Source organism: Lontra canadensis, unplaced genomic scaffold (genome assembly GCF_010015895.1).
Source record: "Lontra canadensis isolate GAN:19392208 unplaced genomic scaffold, GSC_riverotter_1.0 scaffold88, whole genome shotgun sequence".
In the NCBI taxonomy this organism is placed as follows: domain Eukaryota; kingdom Metazoa; phylum Chordata; class Mammalia; order Carnivora; family Mustelidae; genus Lontra; species Lontra canadensis.
The window spans coordinates 2713389-2729909 of record NW_022631082.1 but is presented as its reverse complement, the minus strand read 5'-3'; the positions used below and the strand labels follow the sequence as shown (position 1 = coordinate 2729909).

The window sequence follows — 16521 nt, the reverse complement described above, 5'->3', positions numbered from 1 at the left end:
GTCTTTTAACCAAAGGTAGGAGGGGTGTGTGAGAACATTTCCTCTGTGTTGGCGAGGCAAGCCCCTCAGCACGCCCTCCCCCTCCACCAGAATATCAAAGAGTTGGGCTGGCATCTTGCCCATAGGCAAATCAGCACCCAGACACTTCCCCTCCTCCTGCTGGTCCCGTTAGCACAAGCTCTGCCCAAGACAAAGAAAGAGCCAGAAAGGTTGGTTAGTTTGCCACCCTCCTCTCGGGAACCAGTATGCAGGGACAGAGGCTCCATTTGGTGATTGGGGGGGGGGGGGTTGGCAGGGAGTAGCAGAGAGGACCCACAGCTGAACACAACTGCTGCAATCAGCTCCCCTACCCCCACCCCGGCCCAGGGAGCCACCGGAAACAGGAAATGCCTGTTAGCAGGGCTTGCTAAGGAAGACAGAAGAAAGGGGGGGCGCCTCTGTGTTCAGTCCTGAAACCCCTTAATCTTGGGACTGCAAGACTTCATCTCGCAGACCAGAGAGGGTAGACATGCTGTGCTGCCTCTTCAAAGCCTGGAAGCAAAGGTACAGAACATCAGCTCCTCATCCTGGCCTTCAAAACCTTCCCCATGCCCGCCTGTCTCTCTTCTGTCTCCTCCCCTCTCACCCCAACACACACTCAACATCTCAGTGTCAGTCGAGGGGGTCAAACAGACACGGTTCCACTCCCAGCCGAGCCGCTGCCAGCGGAGGACCTCAGATGGGTTACTGAACCATCTGGAGCCTCTACTTGCTCATCTCCGCTCTGGGAATGAAAATACCAACCCAATCTCCGCTCTAGCACCTGGCCCACCAGGCAGGGTCATACATTCATTCAGCAAGCATGTACTGAGTGCCTACTGTGTGCCAAGCCCCAGGAAACGGGTAGTGGCCAAGACAGACAGAACCCTGTCTCCACAGAGCTTACAGTCTAGTGAGGAGATGGACATTGAGAAGACAGGGGCATTGGTAATTGATTGGTTACAACAGTGGGTGCATGAGCATGAAAAACAGCACAGGGAGCCCTGGGAGGGATCTGGTTAAATGAAAGAGGTGTCTGATAAAGCCAAGGACTAAGGGATGGCAAAGCAAGAGGAGGAGTGCTCCAGGAAACCTTCCCGCACTGCTGGCTGGGATGTTGAATGGTGTAACCGAGTTGGAAGAATGGTTTGGCAGTTTCTTAAAAAGGTTAGACACGCACCTACCACACAACTTGTTCCACCTCCAGGCGTTTACACAGAGAAATGAAAGCAAGTGTTCACACATAGCTGAGCGTTCACAACAGCCGTATCTGTGGCAGCCAAAACGTGGAAACAACCCAAGTGTCCACCAAGGATGAGCAAACTGTGGGGTGTCCATACACTGGAGTACTATTCAGGAATAAGGTGTGAAGGACTGATACACACAGGACTATGATAAATCGCGGAAGAATGGTGCCAAGTGAAAGAAGCAGACCGAGGGGGTGCATAGTGTATGATCAGAAGCATTCCAGGCGGAGGGAACAGCCAGGGCAAAGGTCCTGAGGCAGGACCCTGCCTGGTGCATTGGAAAAAGAGGTTGAAGGCCAGTGTGGCTGCAGCAAAGTGAGAAAGGGGGAATGGGAGGGAGTCAACCAAGGGCAATATCAGGTGCTGATTTACCAAAACTGGATATCAAAATATTGTAATGAGAGGTGCCTGGGTGACTCAGTAGGCTAAGCGTCTGACTCTTGATTTCAGGGTTCTGAGATCGAGTCCCACGTTGGGTTCCATGCTGGGTGTGGAGCTGCTTAAGATGATCTCTCCCCAACTCCTTCTGCCTCTCCCCCACCTCTCTTCCTCTCTAAGTAATTTTAAAAAAATAAAACTGTGTAATCAAAATGGGGCCAGTGGTTGTCACCAGAGCATTCTACCCTTTGGCCATATCTCTGAGTCCCTGAGAGGGAAGCACAAATGGTTAATGACATTCCCCCAGATCCCCCAGTCCCACACTCCAGAGCAGATCACACTGAAGGGAACAAGCCCCACACATCTTTTGGGGTGCTAGACGCTGCACCCATGTGGGGATCATCCTGAGTCCCCACACAGACAGGCACAAGACAGACACCCCAAGGGGGATTTCTGGAAACATGCTGTCCACTGAGAAGCTATGAAGTTGCTGTGGTGTTCCACCAGGACTACAGGTGACTTGGAAGAAGCCAGGGACAAAATTATTGCAGGCAGACCTCTGATGGGTTGTCTGGAGGAAGGCTGATGAGCTGTGTGCTGGTGGAGAGTCCTGAGAAAGGAGATCTGGGTTTGATCTAAGATTAAACTGAACTCCAAAACCACCAGAGCCATTAGAACTAAAGAGGACCCTGCCTCGGGAAATGAAACCATTGCATCTCACCCATTCTTGGGCAAACAACAGTAACAGCAGCTCCCGTTGAGATAACACTGAGCTCAAATAGGCAGTTATGATGAGGACCACTGGTCCACTTGCTCTCAGATCCATTCCCTGCCTGCCCCTTGCTCTGCTCCACAGCGAAGAGAACTACATTTCCCAGACTCCTTTGCACCCTGGCTTCCAGGTAGGCTCAGCCAATGGGATGCCCAGGCAGGAGACAGGAGGAGGGAGGAAGAGAAACCAGGGTATTTCTCCCTCTTCAGCAGCAAATATGTCTCCTTCCTGGTCTCAGCAACCTGATGACAGCTCCTGCACCAAGTTCTGGCTCCCCTGAATGGTTCTGGCCTCTGGACCGTGGTCTCACCACCTCTTCCACTGTTTCTCCTGCCTTGTGGGTTACCTCAGTATTCCCCACCTGTCTCCTCAGCAACCCCATCACCCATTAGCCATTCCCTGAATGAAATCCTCTATGTCTGAAAGATCTTAAGATGATTTCTGCTTTCCTGGCTAAACCCTGACTGGGAAAACCAGAAATCTAAATCCAAGACTATCTCCATTCCCACCTAAAAGGTTCATATGTCCCCTCGAAGAGGCAATATTCGTATAGTGCTTGTGGTCACAGGTTTGGGGGTTCAAATCCCAGCATAGCTACTTATTCACTTGGGCAACTCACTTAAACTTTTCATGTTTCCATTTCCTCATCTGTGAGACTAGGATAATAACAAAGAACGTGTTATGCTTTCCAAAGTTGCCACAAACACAGCACTCATCCAGCATGCTCTTCTGCAGTGGGACTTGTCACACCGCCATCAGGAGGTGAAGTCTGATTCCCCTGCCCTTGAATCCAGGCTGGTCTTAGCGAATTACAGCAAAGCGACACAACGTGGTCTCTAAGTAGGTTAGAAGAAAACTTGCAGCTTCTGTCTTGATCTCTCCACACTCCTCAAAACTCAGGTACCATGCTGTGAGGAAGCCCAAGCCACACAGATAGACCATGGGCCGCTGCTCCATTCCACAGCCCCAGCTGAGCTCAGCCGTGAGTTACCCCATCCCAGACTCCCAGAGTGCAGGGGAAGGACCCTCCAGCAGATTCCAGCCCTCCAACATTCAAGCCTTCTCATCTTGGGGCTGACAAACCATCATCTCCACACTCCACTTGAATTCGTGACTCACAGAATCTGTGAGAATTCTAAAACTGTTGCCTTTAAGTTTGGGGTGGTTTGATTCACAGAAGAGATAACCTGAACATCATGGCACCCACTCCATGGATTTGTTGTGAAAATCAAATGAGTTAAAAGTGTTACATACTTGGAACAACTGCACATCATAAATTCTCCATAAATGGGACCTGTTTCTATTGTTATTTATTATACTTTCTGACACTACTCCCATCCCTTCAATTAAATGGTTTGTTTCAAAGTACCAACACCTCGCTGTGGATACACTTTCTTCCTTTGGTCTCTGGCTTTCCCCCCAAGTCACTGGTTCTCTTCTGACTCCTTGGCTTCTTTTTCCTCCTCCCCTCTCCCAACCTCTCCATGCTGCTGCACCCTGAAGCTCAGGCCCCTTTTCTTCTCTCTCTCTCTCTCCTCCCTCCCCAAATGATCTCATCCACCCCTATGAGTTTGCTTACCAATCACTACTAGGTACTGCTTACAGCATGTGACAACTTTACAACCATTCACTCATTTAATTCTTGTAACAGACCTATAAGGCAGGGACTATCCTGATCCCTATTTGAAAGGTGGGGAGACTAAGGCACAGCAAGGTACAGTAACTCACCCAAGATCCCACAGCCAAGACTAGAACCCAGACCCCCATGTAACTAGAGTCCTTGCCCCTCAAACATGGTTTCTCAGCCTCAGCAGAACTGATATTTCAGTGGCTGTCCTGGGATTACAGGACATTTAGGATATCAGCATCATTCCTGGTCTCTACCCACTAGATACCAGGAGCACACCACTCCCTCCAGTAGTGAAAACCAAAAAATATCTCCAGGCATTGCCAAATGTGCCCAGGAGAAACAAAGTTGCTCCCCACACCCCCGGGTGAGAACCACTGCACTAACCACTATGCTATTCTGTCTTCCAACTCCAAGGTAACTCAGCCCCATCAGAACACCCCCAAAACTTGACTCTCCACAGCCTTCCCATCTTAGCAAATAATGCCCCCATTCACACAGGTTCCTAAGCTACAAACTTAGACATCATCTCACCTTCTTTCGTTCACTCCCACCACTCCCCCATCTGGTCTGTCAGGAAGTCTGACCAGCACAACCACTGAAATGTGAGCCCTCCCACTGTTCCTGACTCCTAGTCCAGCCACCATCTCATCCCTGTGAGGCACCTCCATCAACCCCTCTGCCCAGGTCCCCTCACCGCCATTTCAATTACCCTGACAGTCTGGTCCCCACAGAGCAGCTCGAGGGACCTCTTTAACCCACCAATTTGTTTAAACCATCCAAGGACTTCCCATCACATCTAATTATGACATACGCACAGCCACACTAGAGAAGTGCATTCCTCCCAACCTTAATCCCAGTACTCCGTCTTCACCATTCACCTTCATTTAGACCCTCCTCACCAGGGCCTTTGCATGGCATTTGCCCTCCTTGCCCCATTCTTCCCAGAGCCAGCTCCCCATCCTTCAGCTTTCAGCTTTCCTTGACCACCCTCCAGAAGCATGCCCCTTTCCTCTTCTCCATCTTGACCTTGGCTTATTTTGTCTGCAGCATTTATTGTAATATTTTATTGATTTGCTTTTTTACTGTCTATAGTGGGTTGAATGGTGACCCCCTCCAAAAGATATAACTACCTCAGATCCCTGGAACCTACCTGTGAATGTGACATTATTCGGGGGAAAAATAAAAAAAGGACTTTGCAAGACATAATTAAGGATCTCGAGATCATGAGATCATCCTGGATTACTGGGGTGGGCCCTCCATTCATCAACAAGTGTCCTTACACAAGACACACAGAAGAGACCCACAGACAGACAGACACGGAGGGCACAACCTGATGAAGACAGAGTAACACAGTCAGAATCCAGGGAAAGCCTGGAGCCCCCAGAAGCTGGAAGAGGCAAGAACTGGATTCTCCCCAAGAGCTTTCAGAAAGAGCTTGACCTGGGCTGCCTGGGTGGCTCAGTGGGTTAAGCTTCTGCCTTCGGCTCAGGTCATGATCTCGGGGTCCTGGGATCGAGCCCCGCATCGGGCTTTCTGCTCAGCGGGGAGCCTGCTTCTTCCTCACTCTCTCTCCCTCTCTCTCTCTGCTTGCCTCTCTGCCTACTTGTGATCTCTCTCTGTCAAATAAATAAAACCTTTAAAAAAAAGAAAAAGAAAAAAAGAAAGAGCTCCACCCTGCTCACACCTTGATTTCAGACCTCTAAGCCCAGGAACCCTGAGACAATGTACTTCTGTTATTTTAAGCCATCAGTGTGTGGTCCTTTGTTAGTGCAGTTACAGGAAACAAGTACACTGCCCTTCTCCCCCACAAGGCCATGAACTCAGGAGACCAGAGAATGTGTCTGCTCTGTTCTTTCCCATAACCCCAGCAATCAGCACAGCTCCTTTTGCTCATAATAAAATAAGTGATTTTTCTAACTCAACAAAGCTCTGGATCTCTTCCTCACTATCCCCAGACAGTAATTGTTCATGCATGTCTCTTTAGACCCTCCCGAAGATCAGAAGCTGGCTCCCTCCAAAACGGAGTTTCTAGGGAGTGGGATAGGGGATTCTGCCTCCTACGGGACATTTGACAATGTCTGCAGACATTCTCTTGTCACGGCTCCAAGGGAGAGGTTGCTACTGGCATTGAGTGGGTGGAGGTCAGCTATGTCGCCAAACATCCTACCATGCACAGAGCAGCCCCCAGGACCAAGAAAGATGGGTCTCCAATAGCCAGCCGAGGGCACCAGTGAGAGGCTGTGCAGCGACTTCATACTTGGTGCCAGTATAAACATCGATTGCCTCCTGACATCTATTCCCACTTCTGCTAGCAGCCCCTCAGTGTCTCCTAGGGAGCCACCCGATCTCCTCCAAGTCTACCTCCTTTGGGTGGGGTCAACTCCTCCCCAGCTCCCGGAAAAATATGCAACCTCAACCTGGCCAATCAGAACGGCATATTCTACCCACCACAACAATTGGTTGAGGAATAGACACGTGACTCCCCACCCACCCATCCCCACTCCCTCTATCCCCACCCCCTGCCACATGTACACACAAAGAAATTATGTCCAGTGAAGCCCAGACTTGGGCTTGAGCAGCCATTTTTCACTGTACACAAAAATGTGGGCACCTAAATTTGGAGCACCTGGGCACCCTTGCCGGCCACCAGGAGAGGAAAGGATGACTGAGAATGGAGGAAAACACTGAAAAGACAGCTGAGTTAAGTTAAGGGTGGAGGTGAGGTGATCCCGAGATACAGCCCCTGGATCCAGCTCGACCTGAATACATTTTCTCCTAAGCTTTTCAGTTATGTGAGCTAATAAATGCTATTTTTTACTAAGCCAGTTTCAGTTGGGTTTTCTGTCACAAGGGCTAAAACTCTTGGTTAAAATTTCTGCAGACGGAGCTCAGAATTTCCTCAACCTTCAAACTTCTCCAACTGAACATCCCTTATTTCTTCCCCAAGGGACCCCCCCTTCCCCAAGGGACTCCCAAGTTCCTCCTGAAACCCGGGTCTCCAATCACCATCTGTGCTAGAAGTTCAGCTGTGCCCATTCAACACACCCTTGGGTTCTTTCCACTTCCAGTGCCCTTAATGTTAACAAGGCAGACAAACAGAACTTCTTTTGGCTCCTCAAATATGCCCCAACCTCCCACACTCAATTGGCATGTCACCTCCTCCAAGAGGTCTACCTTGATTGCTTCTGGGGTTTCCCCTGCCTCTCTGCTCCCACAGTGCCCTGGGCTCCACCCACCTATCAGCAGACTGTTCCACTCTCAGGTTAACTGCCTAATTCCTCGCCTATTTCCATGAGCTGCATGAGGATCTGTGTGTCGTTCATCATGGAATTCTCCATCATCCTGTACATGGTTTAATACAAGGAAATATCCATGACATGGATGGTGTCATCATTATTATTATTACCACCACATCATCATTTTCCCCGTTTTATACGTGAGAAAACCAAAGGCAAGAGAGGTCTGAGCACTTGCCCAAAGGCACATAATTAGGAACCAGTAGAAGCAGGGACTGATCTCAAACAATCCATACTTAACCACAGCTAACCAACCACCACTAACCAATAATAAGCAAGCACTCAACGAATACCCACTAAATCAGGGATCAATTGGTAAACTCTTTCATGTAATGAAAGCAGCCACAGACAATATGTCAACAAATGAGTGTGACCATGTATAGATTAAATTGTGTGTATGAAACAAGGCATAAGTTATGATTTGCTCTCCCAGTATTAAAGGAAGGATGAGTGAATGAAGTGAATAGTTGATAATATTATTGAGCACCTACTACGTGCCAGGTGCTGTTCTGGCACCAGCGACACAGCTGTGAACCAAAAAGACAAAAGCCTTGCCCTGACATTCCACTGGGGGAAGCAGATAATAAGCAAAAAGTAAAAACTATGTAGGTCAGAGGGCTATAAGTGCCATGGAGAAAAATAAAATAAGTGCCATGGAGAAAAATAAAAATAAGAAAAAGAAGAGAGAGCACAGAGGAAGAGAGCACAGAGAAGCCAGGAAGCTCTCTGATAAGAAACCTGAAGGAGATAAGAGACCAATCACAGTGTATATCTGGGGGAAGACAGATCCACGGAGAAAGAACAGATGTGCAAAGGCCCTGAGGCTGAATCGGACCAGGTGGGTTGTGGGAACAGTGAGGAGGCTCATGTGTCTGGAGCAGAATAAGTAAAAAGAAGGGGGAGGGGAGGGCCAGGAGGTGGGCAGAGGCCAAGACTCTCATGAGCCAGGGTGAGGACTTTGTCTTTTGCACCAAAGGCAATGGGGAGTCATGGGAGGGCTGGGAGCAGGAAAGGAACAGGATTTCCTAGCACCCTCTTTGGAAAGTGCTGAAGGGTGACATTTCCCAGTACTAGGCCCAAAAGAAGGTTAGTGAACAGAACAAAATGGAAGAAAAGAAGGCACAATACCAAATGTTTGCCCTTCCAGACTTCTGTCCCCATCAGCCACAGTGGTCATGTTGAGATGAGGTCTTCCAACCAATCCGACCCAACCCAACCTACTTGGCTGAGATTTGCTCCCGCCCAGGCTCCCCAGTCCCTAGCTGAATCCCTCCACCATGGCTTTAGTTCAAGCCCTCCTCATTCCTTATCCCACTACAGCTTCCTCCAAGTCACCTCTCTAGACCTGCCTCTCTAAAGCCAGCTAGGCATCATTCCACAGTTCTACAGCATTCTCTTCTATGTCCACGCAAACATTTCCTGTGCCCCCTGGCTCCCAGCTAAACCATTCTCAGCCTCTCTTGCAGTTGGATGGGACCATGCGATGGAGTTCTGGTGAATGGATCAAGAATGGAGGTGACAGCACCACTTCTGGGCCTGGCCCATGAAAGCCTCCCATAGTTTCCCTCCTCACAGTCTTCTTCCCCACCTTCTGGGATAGGGAGGACTCTGGGGGCTTTAAGGAGAGTAGGGCTATGGGATGGAAGAAGCCCAGGTCCTGTAGGGACTTTGTAAAGAAGAGCCACTCCCTTAACTCCCAGTTGACCCAAACTAGATTGTGATGTGAGCAAAAAGGAAACCATTACTGCTACTGAAGTGTATACTTTGTTACGGCAGCTAACATTAAACATCCTGACTTATACCACATCGGACAGCCAACTCATGCTAACTGAAATCAAAGTAACAAAAAGAGGACTTCCCATTATTTTAGCGTTGGCTAAATCTAGCACATCAATCACACCAGTAAGGAATTTAACTTAACCTATCACATTTAACCCTCACATAAACCTGAGATAAAGGTGCTGTCCATATCCCCATTTTATAGATAAGACAACCAGGGCTCAGAGAGCAATGTTTTTCTTCTTCAAGATCACAAAAGTAGTAAGTACCTGACTTGAAATTCAAGCCAGCCTAATATATAAAGAGTTCCTAAAAACTAATAAGAAAGAAAGGACAGCAGTCCCAGAAGGGAAAAAAGAATAAAGGGGCAAATGATACGAACAAATATTTCTTCACCAAGAGAAAATAGAAATAGCTCTTAAACAAAGGAAAAGAGGTTCAAGCTCATTCAGAATAAGAGAAATGTAAAGTGAGCCATAATGAGCTCCATTTATCACCCATCAAGTTGTCATGACTCCAAAGTCTTAACAACAGAACAGTCTGTGGCAAGGTGATGGCCAATAAGCAGTCTCATGCTCTGTTAGTGGTAATGTAATTGGAATAAACCACATGGGAACAGGTCCAGATGGAGAACAACTTGGCAATATCTGCCAAAAACACAAAGGCCCAGCCACTTTGAGCCAGCAAATCCTTCTGAGAACTTATCCTGTGGGGATACTTGCTCATGTGTATGGCAGCAACAATAACATTCCTGTGTGGCCAGGGACTTTTCTAAGTTCTTGATAGTGATTCATTATCCCTCCCAGTGATGCTTAAAGATAGGGATTTATTATCCCCATTTTAGAGATGAGGATACTGAGGCACAGGAGGTTAGGTAACAAACCCAAGCTCGCACAGACGGGGAGTCAAAAAATGATTCATGGACAAGGTTAATGGTTGCAGTAAATGTGTCATAACAAAAGTCCGGCACAATCCAAGTATCCACTGATACAGAGGATGATAGAATAAATGATCGCCCCATTAAACAATGGGATAGAGACAGTTTGGGGTAACTGCAGACAGCAAAAATCCCAGCACCAGGCTACCCAGGGTTCTAATCCCCAACTCTGCTGCTTTTGAGTTTGGCACCCTGAATCAAGTTACTTGACACCTCTGTGCCTCAATCCCTTCTGTGAAAAATGAGGATAACGTACCTTTTGCCACCTCTGGTGTTACGAGGATTAAACAAGTTAATGTATAGAAAATGTTTGCAGGGTGCCTGGGTAGTGCAGTCAGTTAAACAAATGACTCTTGGTTTCGGCTCAGGTTGTGATCTCAGGGTCATGAGATTGACCCCCACATCAGGCTCAGCACTCAGGGCAGAGTCAGATTGGGACTCTCCTTCCCCCTTGGCCCCTCCCCCTGCTCATGCTCTCTCTTTCTCTCTCTCTAAAATAAATAAATATATCTTAAAGAAAAGAAAAGAAAATGTTTACAACAGAAATATGCAAACTTCTTCTACAAAGGTCTGGAAAGTTAATATCTTCAGCTCTGCAGGCCAGACAGTCTCCGTGGCAACTCCACAGTTCCACAGTTGTAGCTGGAAAGCAGCCGTAGACAATACATACAGGAATCAATGGACATGGTTGTGTGCCAATAAAACTTTATTTATAAAAACATGCTGTGGTCCAGGGGCGCCTAGGTGGTTCAGTCTGTTAAGCATCTGCCTTCAGCTTAGGTCAGGATCCCAGGGTGTTTGCTCAGTGGGGAGCCTGTTTCTCCCTCTCCCTTCACCCCCTGCTAGTGCTCGCTCTCTCTCTCTCTCTCTCTCTCACTCACTATCTCTTTCTCTCTCGAAAATAAATAAATAAATATATATATATATTTTTTAATGCTGCAATCCAGATTCAACTGTTGGATTGTTGTTTGCTGGCACCTGGTTTGGACTAATGCCTGGCACATAGTTAACACAATATAAGTCATTTTGTTAAATAAATAGACTATCCAGCAAACCATGCAGTCAGGTGATTGTTGTTGTTATTGTTTTAAATAAGGACAATCTCTATATATTGATTTGGAAAGAGTCCCAAGATGATTATTAAGTGAGGAAAGCGAGACAAAGCAGTCAGTGGTATGTGCCATATTCCATTTAAGGGAGGAGGGTGGGAAATAAGAACCTAAACTCCTATTTGCTTATGTTTGCATGAAGAAACTCTGGGAGGATACACAGTCAACTTGAAAGAAAGAAAGAAAGAAAGAAAGAAAGAAAGAAAGAAAGAAAGAAAGAAAGAAAGAGAAAGAAAGAAAAGAAAGTAGTTTGCTTATGGGAGAAGGAAGGAGCTGGGTGTATCTGAGGGACAGGACTAGAAGTTAAATTTTTCCTTGTACATCTTTTTATGTGTTGCTGTTTTTTAAAGATTTATTTATTTGAGAGACAGAATGAGCAGGGTTAGGTGCAGAGGGAGAGGCAGAGGGGGCAGCAGACTTCCCGCTGAGCAGGGAGCCCAATGTGGGGCTCAATCCCAGGACCCCGGGATCACGACCTGAGCTGAAGGCAGATACTTAACCGTGAGCCACCCCGGCACTCTGCTTCTTGTGTGTTTTAATATTTGAACCATATGAATGTATTATTCAACAAAGTAAATATTTTAAAGATTCTTGCAGCTCTCTGTCCCCGATCACAGGGTTTCTTAACCTCAGCACTACTGACGTTTGGGGCAGAGAATGCTCTGCTGTGGGTGGCACTGTGGGACACTGAGTAGGATCCCTGACATCCATCCACTAGATTTCAGTACCACCTCCCAGATGTGATGAAACCAAACAAGGGTCCAGATATTGCCAAATGCCCCTGGGGGTCAAAACCAGCCCAGCTGAGAAATACTCCCCCAACACAAACTCCCTCTTGCTGTGTTACCTTTTGCTACCCTACGTCCTTCCAAAGAAAACTTTTTAGTTTAGTGAGGGTTTATCAGGCATCAGACACCGTGATAAGCAGTATTGAAATAACACAACAGTCCTCGAAATAAAGGTCCCATTTTTAGCCATGTTTCACAGATGGGGAAACTAAGGCTCGGAGAGGATAAGCCAGGAAGTGGGGGCATCAGGATTTGAACCCAGGTCTGGACCCTCAGAGTCACTGCCCTCCAACTGACCCCCTTTCTAACTCTCCCGCCCTCTCCCCTGCCTCTGCCAGTGGCCTGGGCATTCTCAAGCTGGGAACCTTGACATCATCCGGGCCCCAGTGCCTGCTCCGCCAGGTCTAATCAGCTCCCATGCCCTGTGGGTCTTTCCCACAATGACTGTCACATTCATCCCTTCCTCTCCACTCCCTTGGCCTTAAAGTTTCATCTCTGCAGCCCAGAATGTGGACTCCCAGAGAGAGGAAGTGAGCTAGGACGTCTGGCAGTCAAGGTGCCACCTGTAATAGAATCCTCCCTCGGCCCCAGATCTCAGCTTTGAGCTCTCACCCAGCTTGGAGACTCGCTCTGGTCTGACTCAGCCATGAGCCATTCCCAGTAGACTCGAGGGCCACCCACGAGCTCTCACCTCAGGGCCTTTGCACTGGCTGTACCCCTGCCCAGGAGTGCTGTGTCCCTGGATTCACAAGGCTCATCCCCTCGTTTTCCCCAGGGCTCTGCTCAAATGTGACCTTATCAGTGACCACCTATTCAAGAGTGCGACCCCCACACTCCGGAGCTCCCTTTTCTGCTTTGATTTCTCCAGAGCACCTACCCTCTCCCCACAGGAAAAACGTTTCCGTATTTGCTCACTGTCGGTCTGGCCCACTAGCAGGCGGGCTCCTCAGTGACAGCGCTCTGGGCGTGTCTCCTGCCCACTGTCCCAGCACCAAGAAGGGGCCTGACAGACGTCACAATTGCCCTGGAGTGCAGGTGCCCTTCCTGCCCTCTTCCCTGGAAACAACTGAGAAAAAGCAGAGGAACTGAGAAGCATCCGGATTCTGGTCCCCACACCTTCGTCTATGCCGCTCCGCCCTTCCGCATCTCAAGGGTGGTCCACAGCCCCAGCTTAAATCAGAGGACACAGGGTCCTGCAAATCTAGAAAGGCTGTCCCACCTCAATGGGACCACCTTTCAGCTTCCCGCACTCATCCCCCCTGTGAATGGGGAAAAGGGCTGAGCTTTGCGGGGAGACAAGATGAGCACAGGGAGGAAGGCACAGAGCTCCAGATGGGAGGATTGGGGAAACACCCCTGCATGGCCTGGGGCCCAACACGGCTGGGTATAGGAAGCCAGAGCAATGGGAAACTCCTACTTACTCTTCAAAACCCAGCACAAGTGTCCCCTCTTGCATAAAGCCTGACATCGCCAGGCAATGTCTTGCCTTTGCTTTAGGCTTCCCAGCCCAGAGGTGTCTCCCTGTGTCCTAGCCGTGACCATGCAGGGCTGGGGGTCTGTGTCTCCCCAGTCTGGGAGCACCATGAAGGCCAGGCCCGGACGGGGCCTTGGCACTGCCCGGCACAAACAAGGACGTTGCCTCCCTGTAGTCCCTGCAGCTGCCTTCCCAGATCTTAAGGCCAGGCACCCACCCCCCACTCCCCTCGCCCTTCATTAGACAACCAGCTATAAGCAAGATGCAAGCAGGGGTTGAAGTTCATCCTCAAGTTTATCCACTTCCCCATCAGCAGCTATTAAATCCTCACTGGGAACCTTTACCCCTTCTGGGTCCAGGGTCTGACAGGTCCCGTGGCTACTTCCCTATCCATTGGAAGCCAGGACGTAAGCAAATGTATGCAAATCCAGGAAGGCCTGTGGCTAGAGGGGCTGGGCCCCTGGAGTTCCCTCATCCTTCCAGGAAGCCCTGCCTGGGCAAAGGAGGGTGGGCCACCCACCTTCCCCACTCCATGGCTGTGTCCCCAGAGAATGCCCCCAGAGACCCCCAAGGGTGTGCTCCCTGAGCGGTTACTTCCCCTCTCCACATCCCGCACGTGGCATCTCAGGGACCAGAGAAAAGGCCCCCCCAGGCCAATCCACAGCTCCCAGGCACCAAGCTTTCATTCCAGAGTGGAACCCAAGGGCCAGACAGGAGTGTCCTCTCGGACTTCCACGGCAGGTGAGGCACCAGGAGCGCCCAGCCCCAGCATACATGGCTTCCCCCCCCAGCACCCAGACATCACAGGGACCCAGAGAGGGGATCCAGTCACGTTACCTCCTCCACCCCAACCGCATTCAAATAGGGATTTGAATATATTTCCTGAGTCTAGAAGGGCCCCGCTTGCTCGGTACAATCCACCCTCCCCATACCTGGGCCTTTGCAGTAATCCCTACAGAGAAAGACTAGCTCTTTCTAGGCTCCAAAACCCCAGGACCCACTCTTGGGCTCAAGACCAAAGCTTTTCTCAATGTCTCTCTGGGATGGATAGAGCTAGGAAGACCAGAGCCCAGGGGCCCACAGCCCCCCACCCGCCCCACGCACCCCAGGCCCAGGCAGGAAGCGAAGGGGAAGAAGATGTGAGGGGAAGGAAGGGGCCCAGGGCCCGGGAGGAGGAGACACATGTGGGGGAAGAAGTTGGTGGAGGCCCCTCCCCCATAGGCAGAAGGGGGGGATGTCAAAGGAGGTAATAAACCTCGGGCACCCTTTTGGCCACCTGGGGGTTCTCAGGTATCCCTCAAGCTCCCCCCACCCCCACAGTCCCATCTGGAGAGTTGAACCTCTGTGGAGTCAGCCTGGGGCTTGGAAGCTTTAACCCTGAGTTTGTCAGTTCTTAGCCTAGATGTGCAGCAACTCAGAGTCTATCAACCCATTCCTGTGACCCTTGGGTGAGACACCCCTGGGATCTCGGCGCTCACCAACCCCTCCCTCCCGCTGCCCATCCCCCTGTGCCAGCCCCAGGGTCCAGCACACATTCCCTTCTCCATCACAGGCCCAGCGTTTCAGTGCATTGACTCTCCTGGTGCCAGCCAGGGGTGTGGGGCCCCCCACCTCCAACCCTTGGTGCCCCAGTCAGTGGCAGGCTCACCTGGGACATCTGGGGGCGCAGGTTGACCTCACGCAGGTTGATGGCATGGGGCAGCAAGTTGTTGAGCAGCTGGCACAGGAGGACGCCATCCCGGAGGGCCTGTGCCAGCTCGCACACCTGGGCCCCATCCCAGGTAACCCGGTGGCTGGGCGGCAGCACCCGGCACTGGATCAACCAGTGAGTACACTGGCGCCACAGCTCCATGGCCGCTGCCTTCCCGGGTCAGCCCGCGCACCCTTGCGGCCTCCGTGGCCTGCCTGCCTGCCTCTGCTAGCTAGCTACCACTTCCTCCTCTCTGCCTGTAACTGTCGCTCTGAGAGGGGGTGGAGGGGGAGGAGCCTGGGGGGGGTGTTAGGGGGGCGGGAGCACCTGCAGCCCAGCCCCTTCTCTGCAGGACCTGGCATCTCTTCTCCCCCCACCAGCTCAACACAGGCCTGGGCATCTGGGCAAGGCATGACGTCCCTCCTCTTCTTCCAGCCCACTGCCCTGCAGCCAACAAGGCCCTCCATGACATGCCCCTGTCCCCTCCCTGCCCTCACCTCTTCCACTCACCACTTTCCCTCACACACTCTGCTCCAGCCACACAGGCACTGTTCCTCCAAGACACCAGGTCACCCCAAAATCTTAAATCTTGCCACAGGGCCTTTGCACATGGTGCTCTGTGGCCTTAGGCAAGCAACTTCATGGCTAGCTCCCTCACCTCCAACAGTGACTCCCTCACCTCTGCTCAGTGTCACCTTCTCATGAAATCTTCCCAAATCTCTCCATTTCAAATCACAGACTTTCTTTCCCACTCTCCTGCACTGAAGCCCTGAACACCACCCAACAAACCTGACATTTTATCATAATTCTTTCTTTATTGTCTATTTAGAAATCTCTGTCTCATATGTTCCCAGCACCTGGCATAAATACATGGTCCGCAAGTATTTGTTGAATGAATAAATAAATGGTTGGAAGCTTTTTTTTTGGCTCTACCTCTGACACCCCCAAATTCGTTTACATATGGCTCTGGCCCTGGCCACCACCACCTCTTTCCTTATAGACTTCGAGGGGGTCGCTCATTAATCCATTCGTTTGGCAAACATTTACAGCCTTCGTAGACCTCATCACTACCTGAAATCATTTTGTCTACAAGGTCCCTCGCCCCACCTCCACACCACTAGGCTGCATAGACTCCCCTCCCCCATCCGCCTCACCAGGCACCCCACTTGGATTTTCTTTTTAAATCTTTAATCACTAGGGGGCGCTAGTCTCCTTCAGTGGAGATAACCCCCACCGCCCAACCCTCTAACGGTACCAAAACTAGGTGGGAGGAGGTCAAGGAAAAGACACTCCCCCCAGCATTTCCTGAGCCTCGAGACTCTTCCACATTCGTGCGGGGGAAAGCCGAGACTGGAAATCACCAGCTCTGAGATCCCACAGGCACCGAAACTTTTCATCTCCAA

At 50.2% G+C, this 16521-nt stretch overlaps 1 protein-coding gene across 2 annotated transcripts in view; it reads right to left on the bottom strand.

The window, feature by feature from the left end:
• The window catches only part of VAV1 (vav guanine nucleotide exchange factor 1), a 47864-nt gene extending 32494 nt beyond the window's left edge, over positions 1 to 15370 (bottom strand). Inside the window, exon 1 of one of the 2 annotated variants that reach the window (XM_032883774.1) lies at positions 15077 to 15370. In XM_032883774.1, coding sequence (XP_032739665.1) covers positions 15077 to 15280 — 204 coding nt within the window. In that variant the 5' untranslated portion in view covers positions 15281 to 15370. The remainder of the gene's footprint in view (positions 1 to 15076) is intronic. The other variant, XM_032883775.1, reaches the window with a different exon arrangement.
• Between the last annotated feature and the right edge of the window lie 1151 nt (positions 15371 to 16521).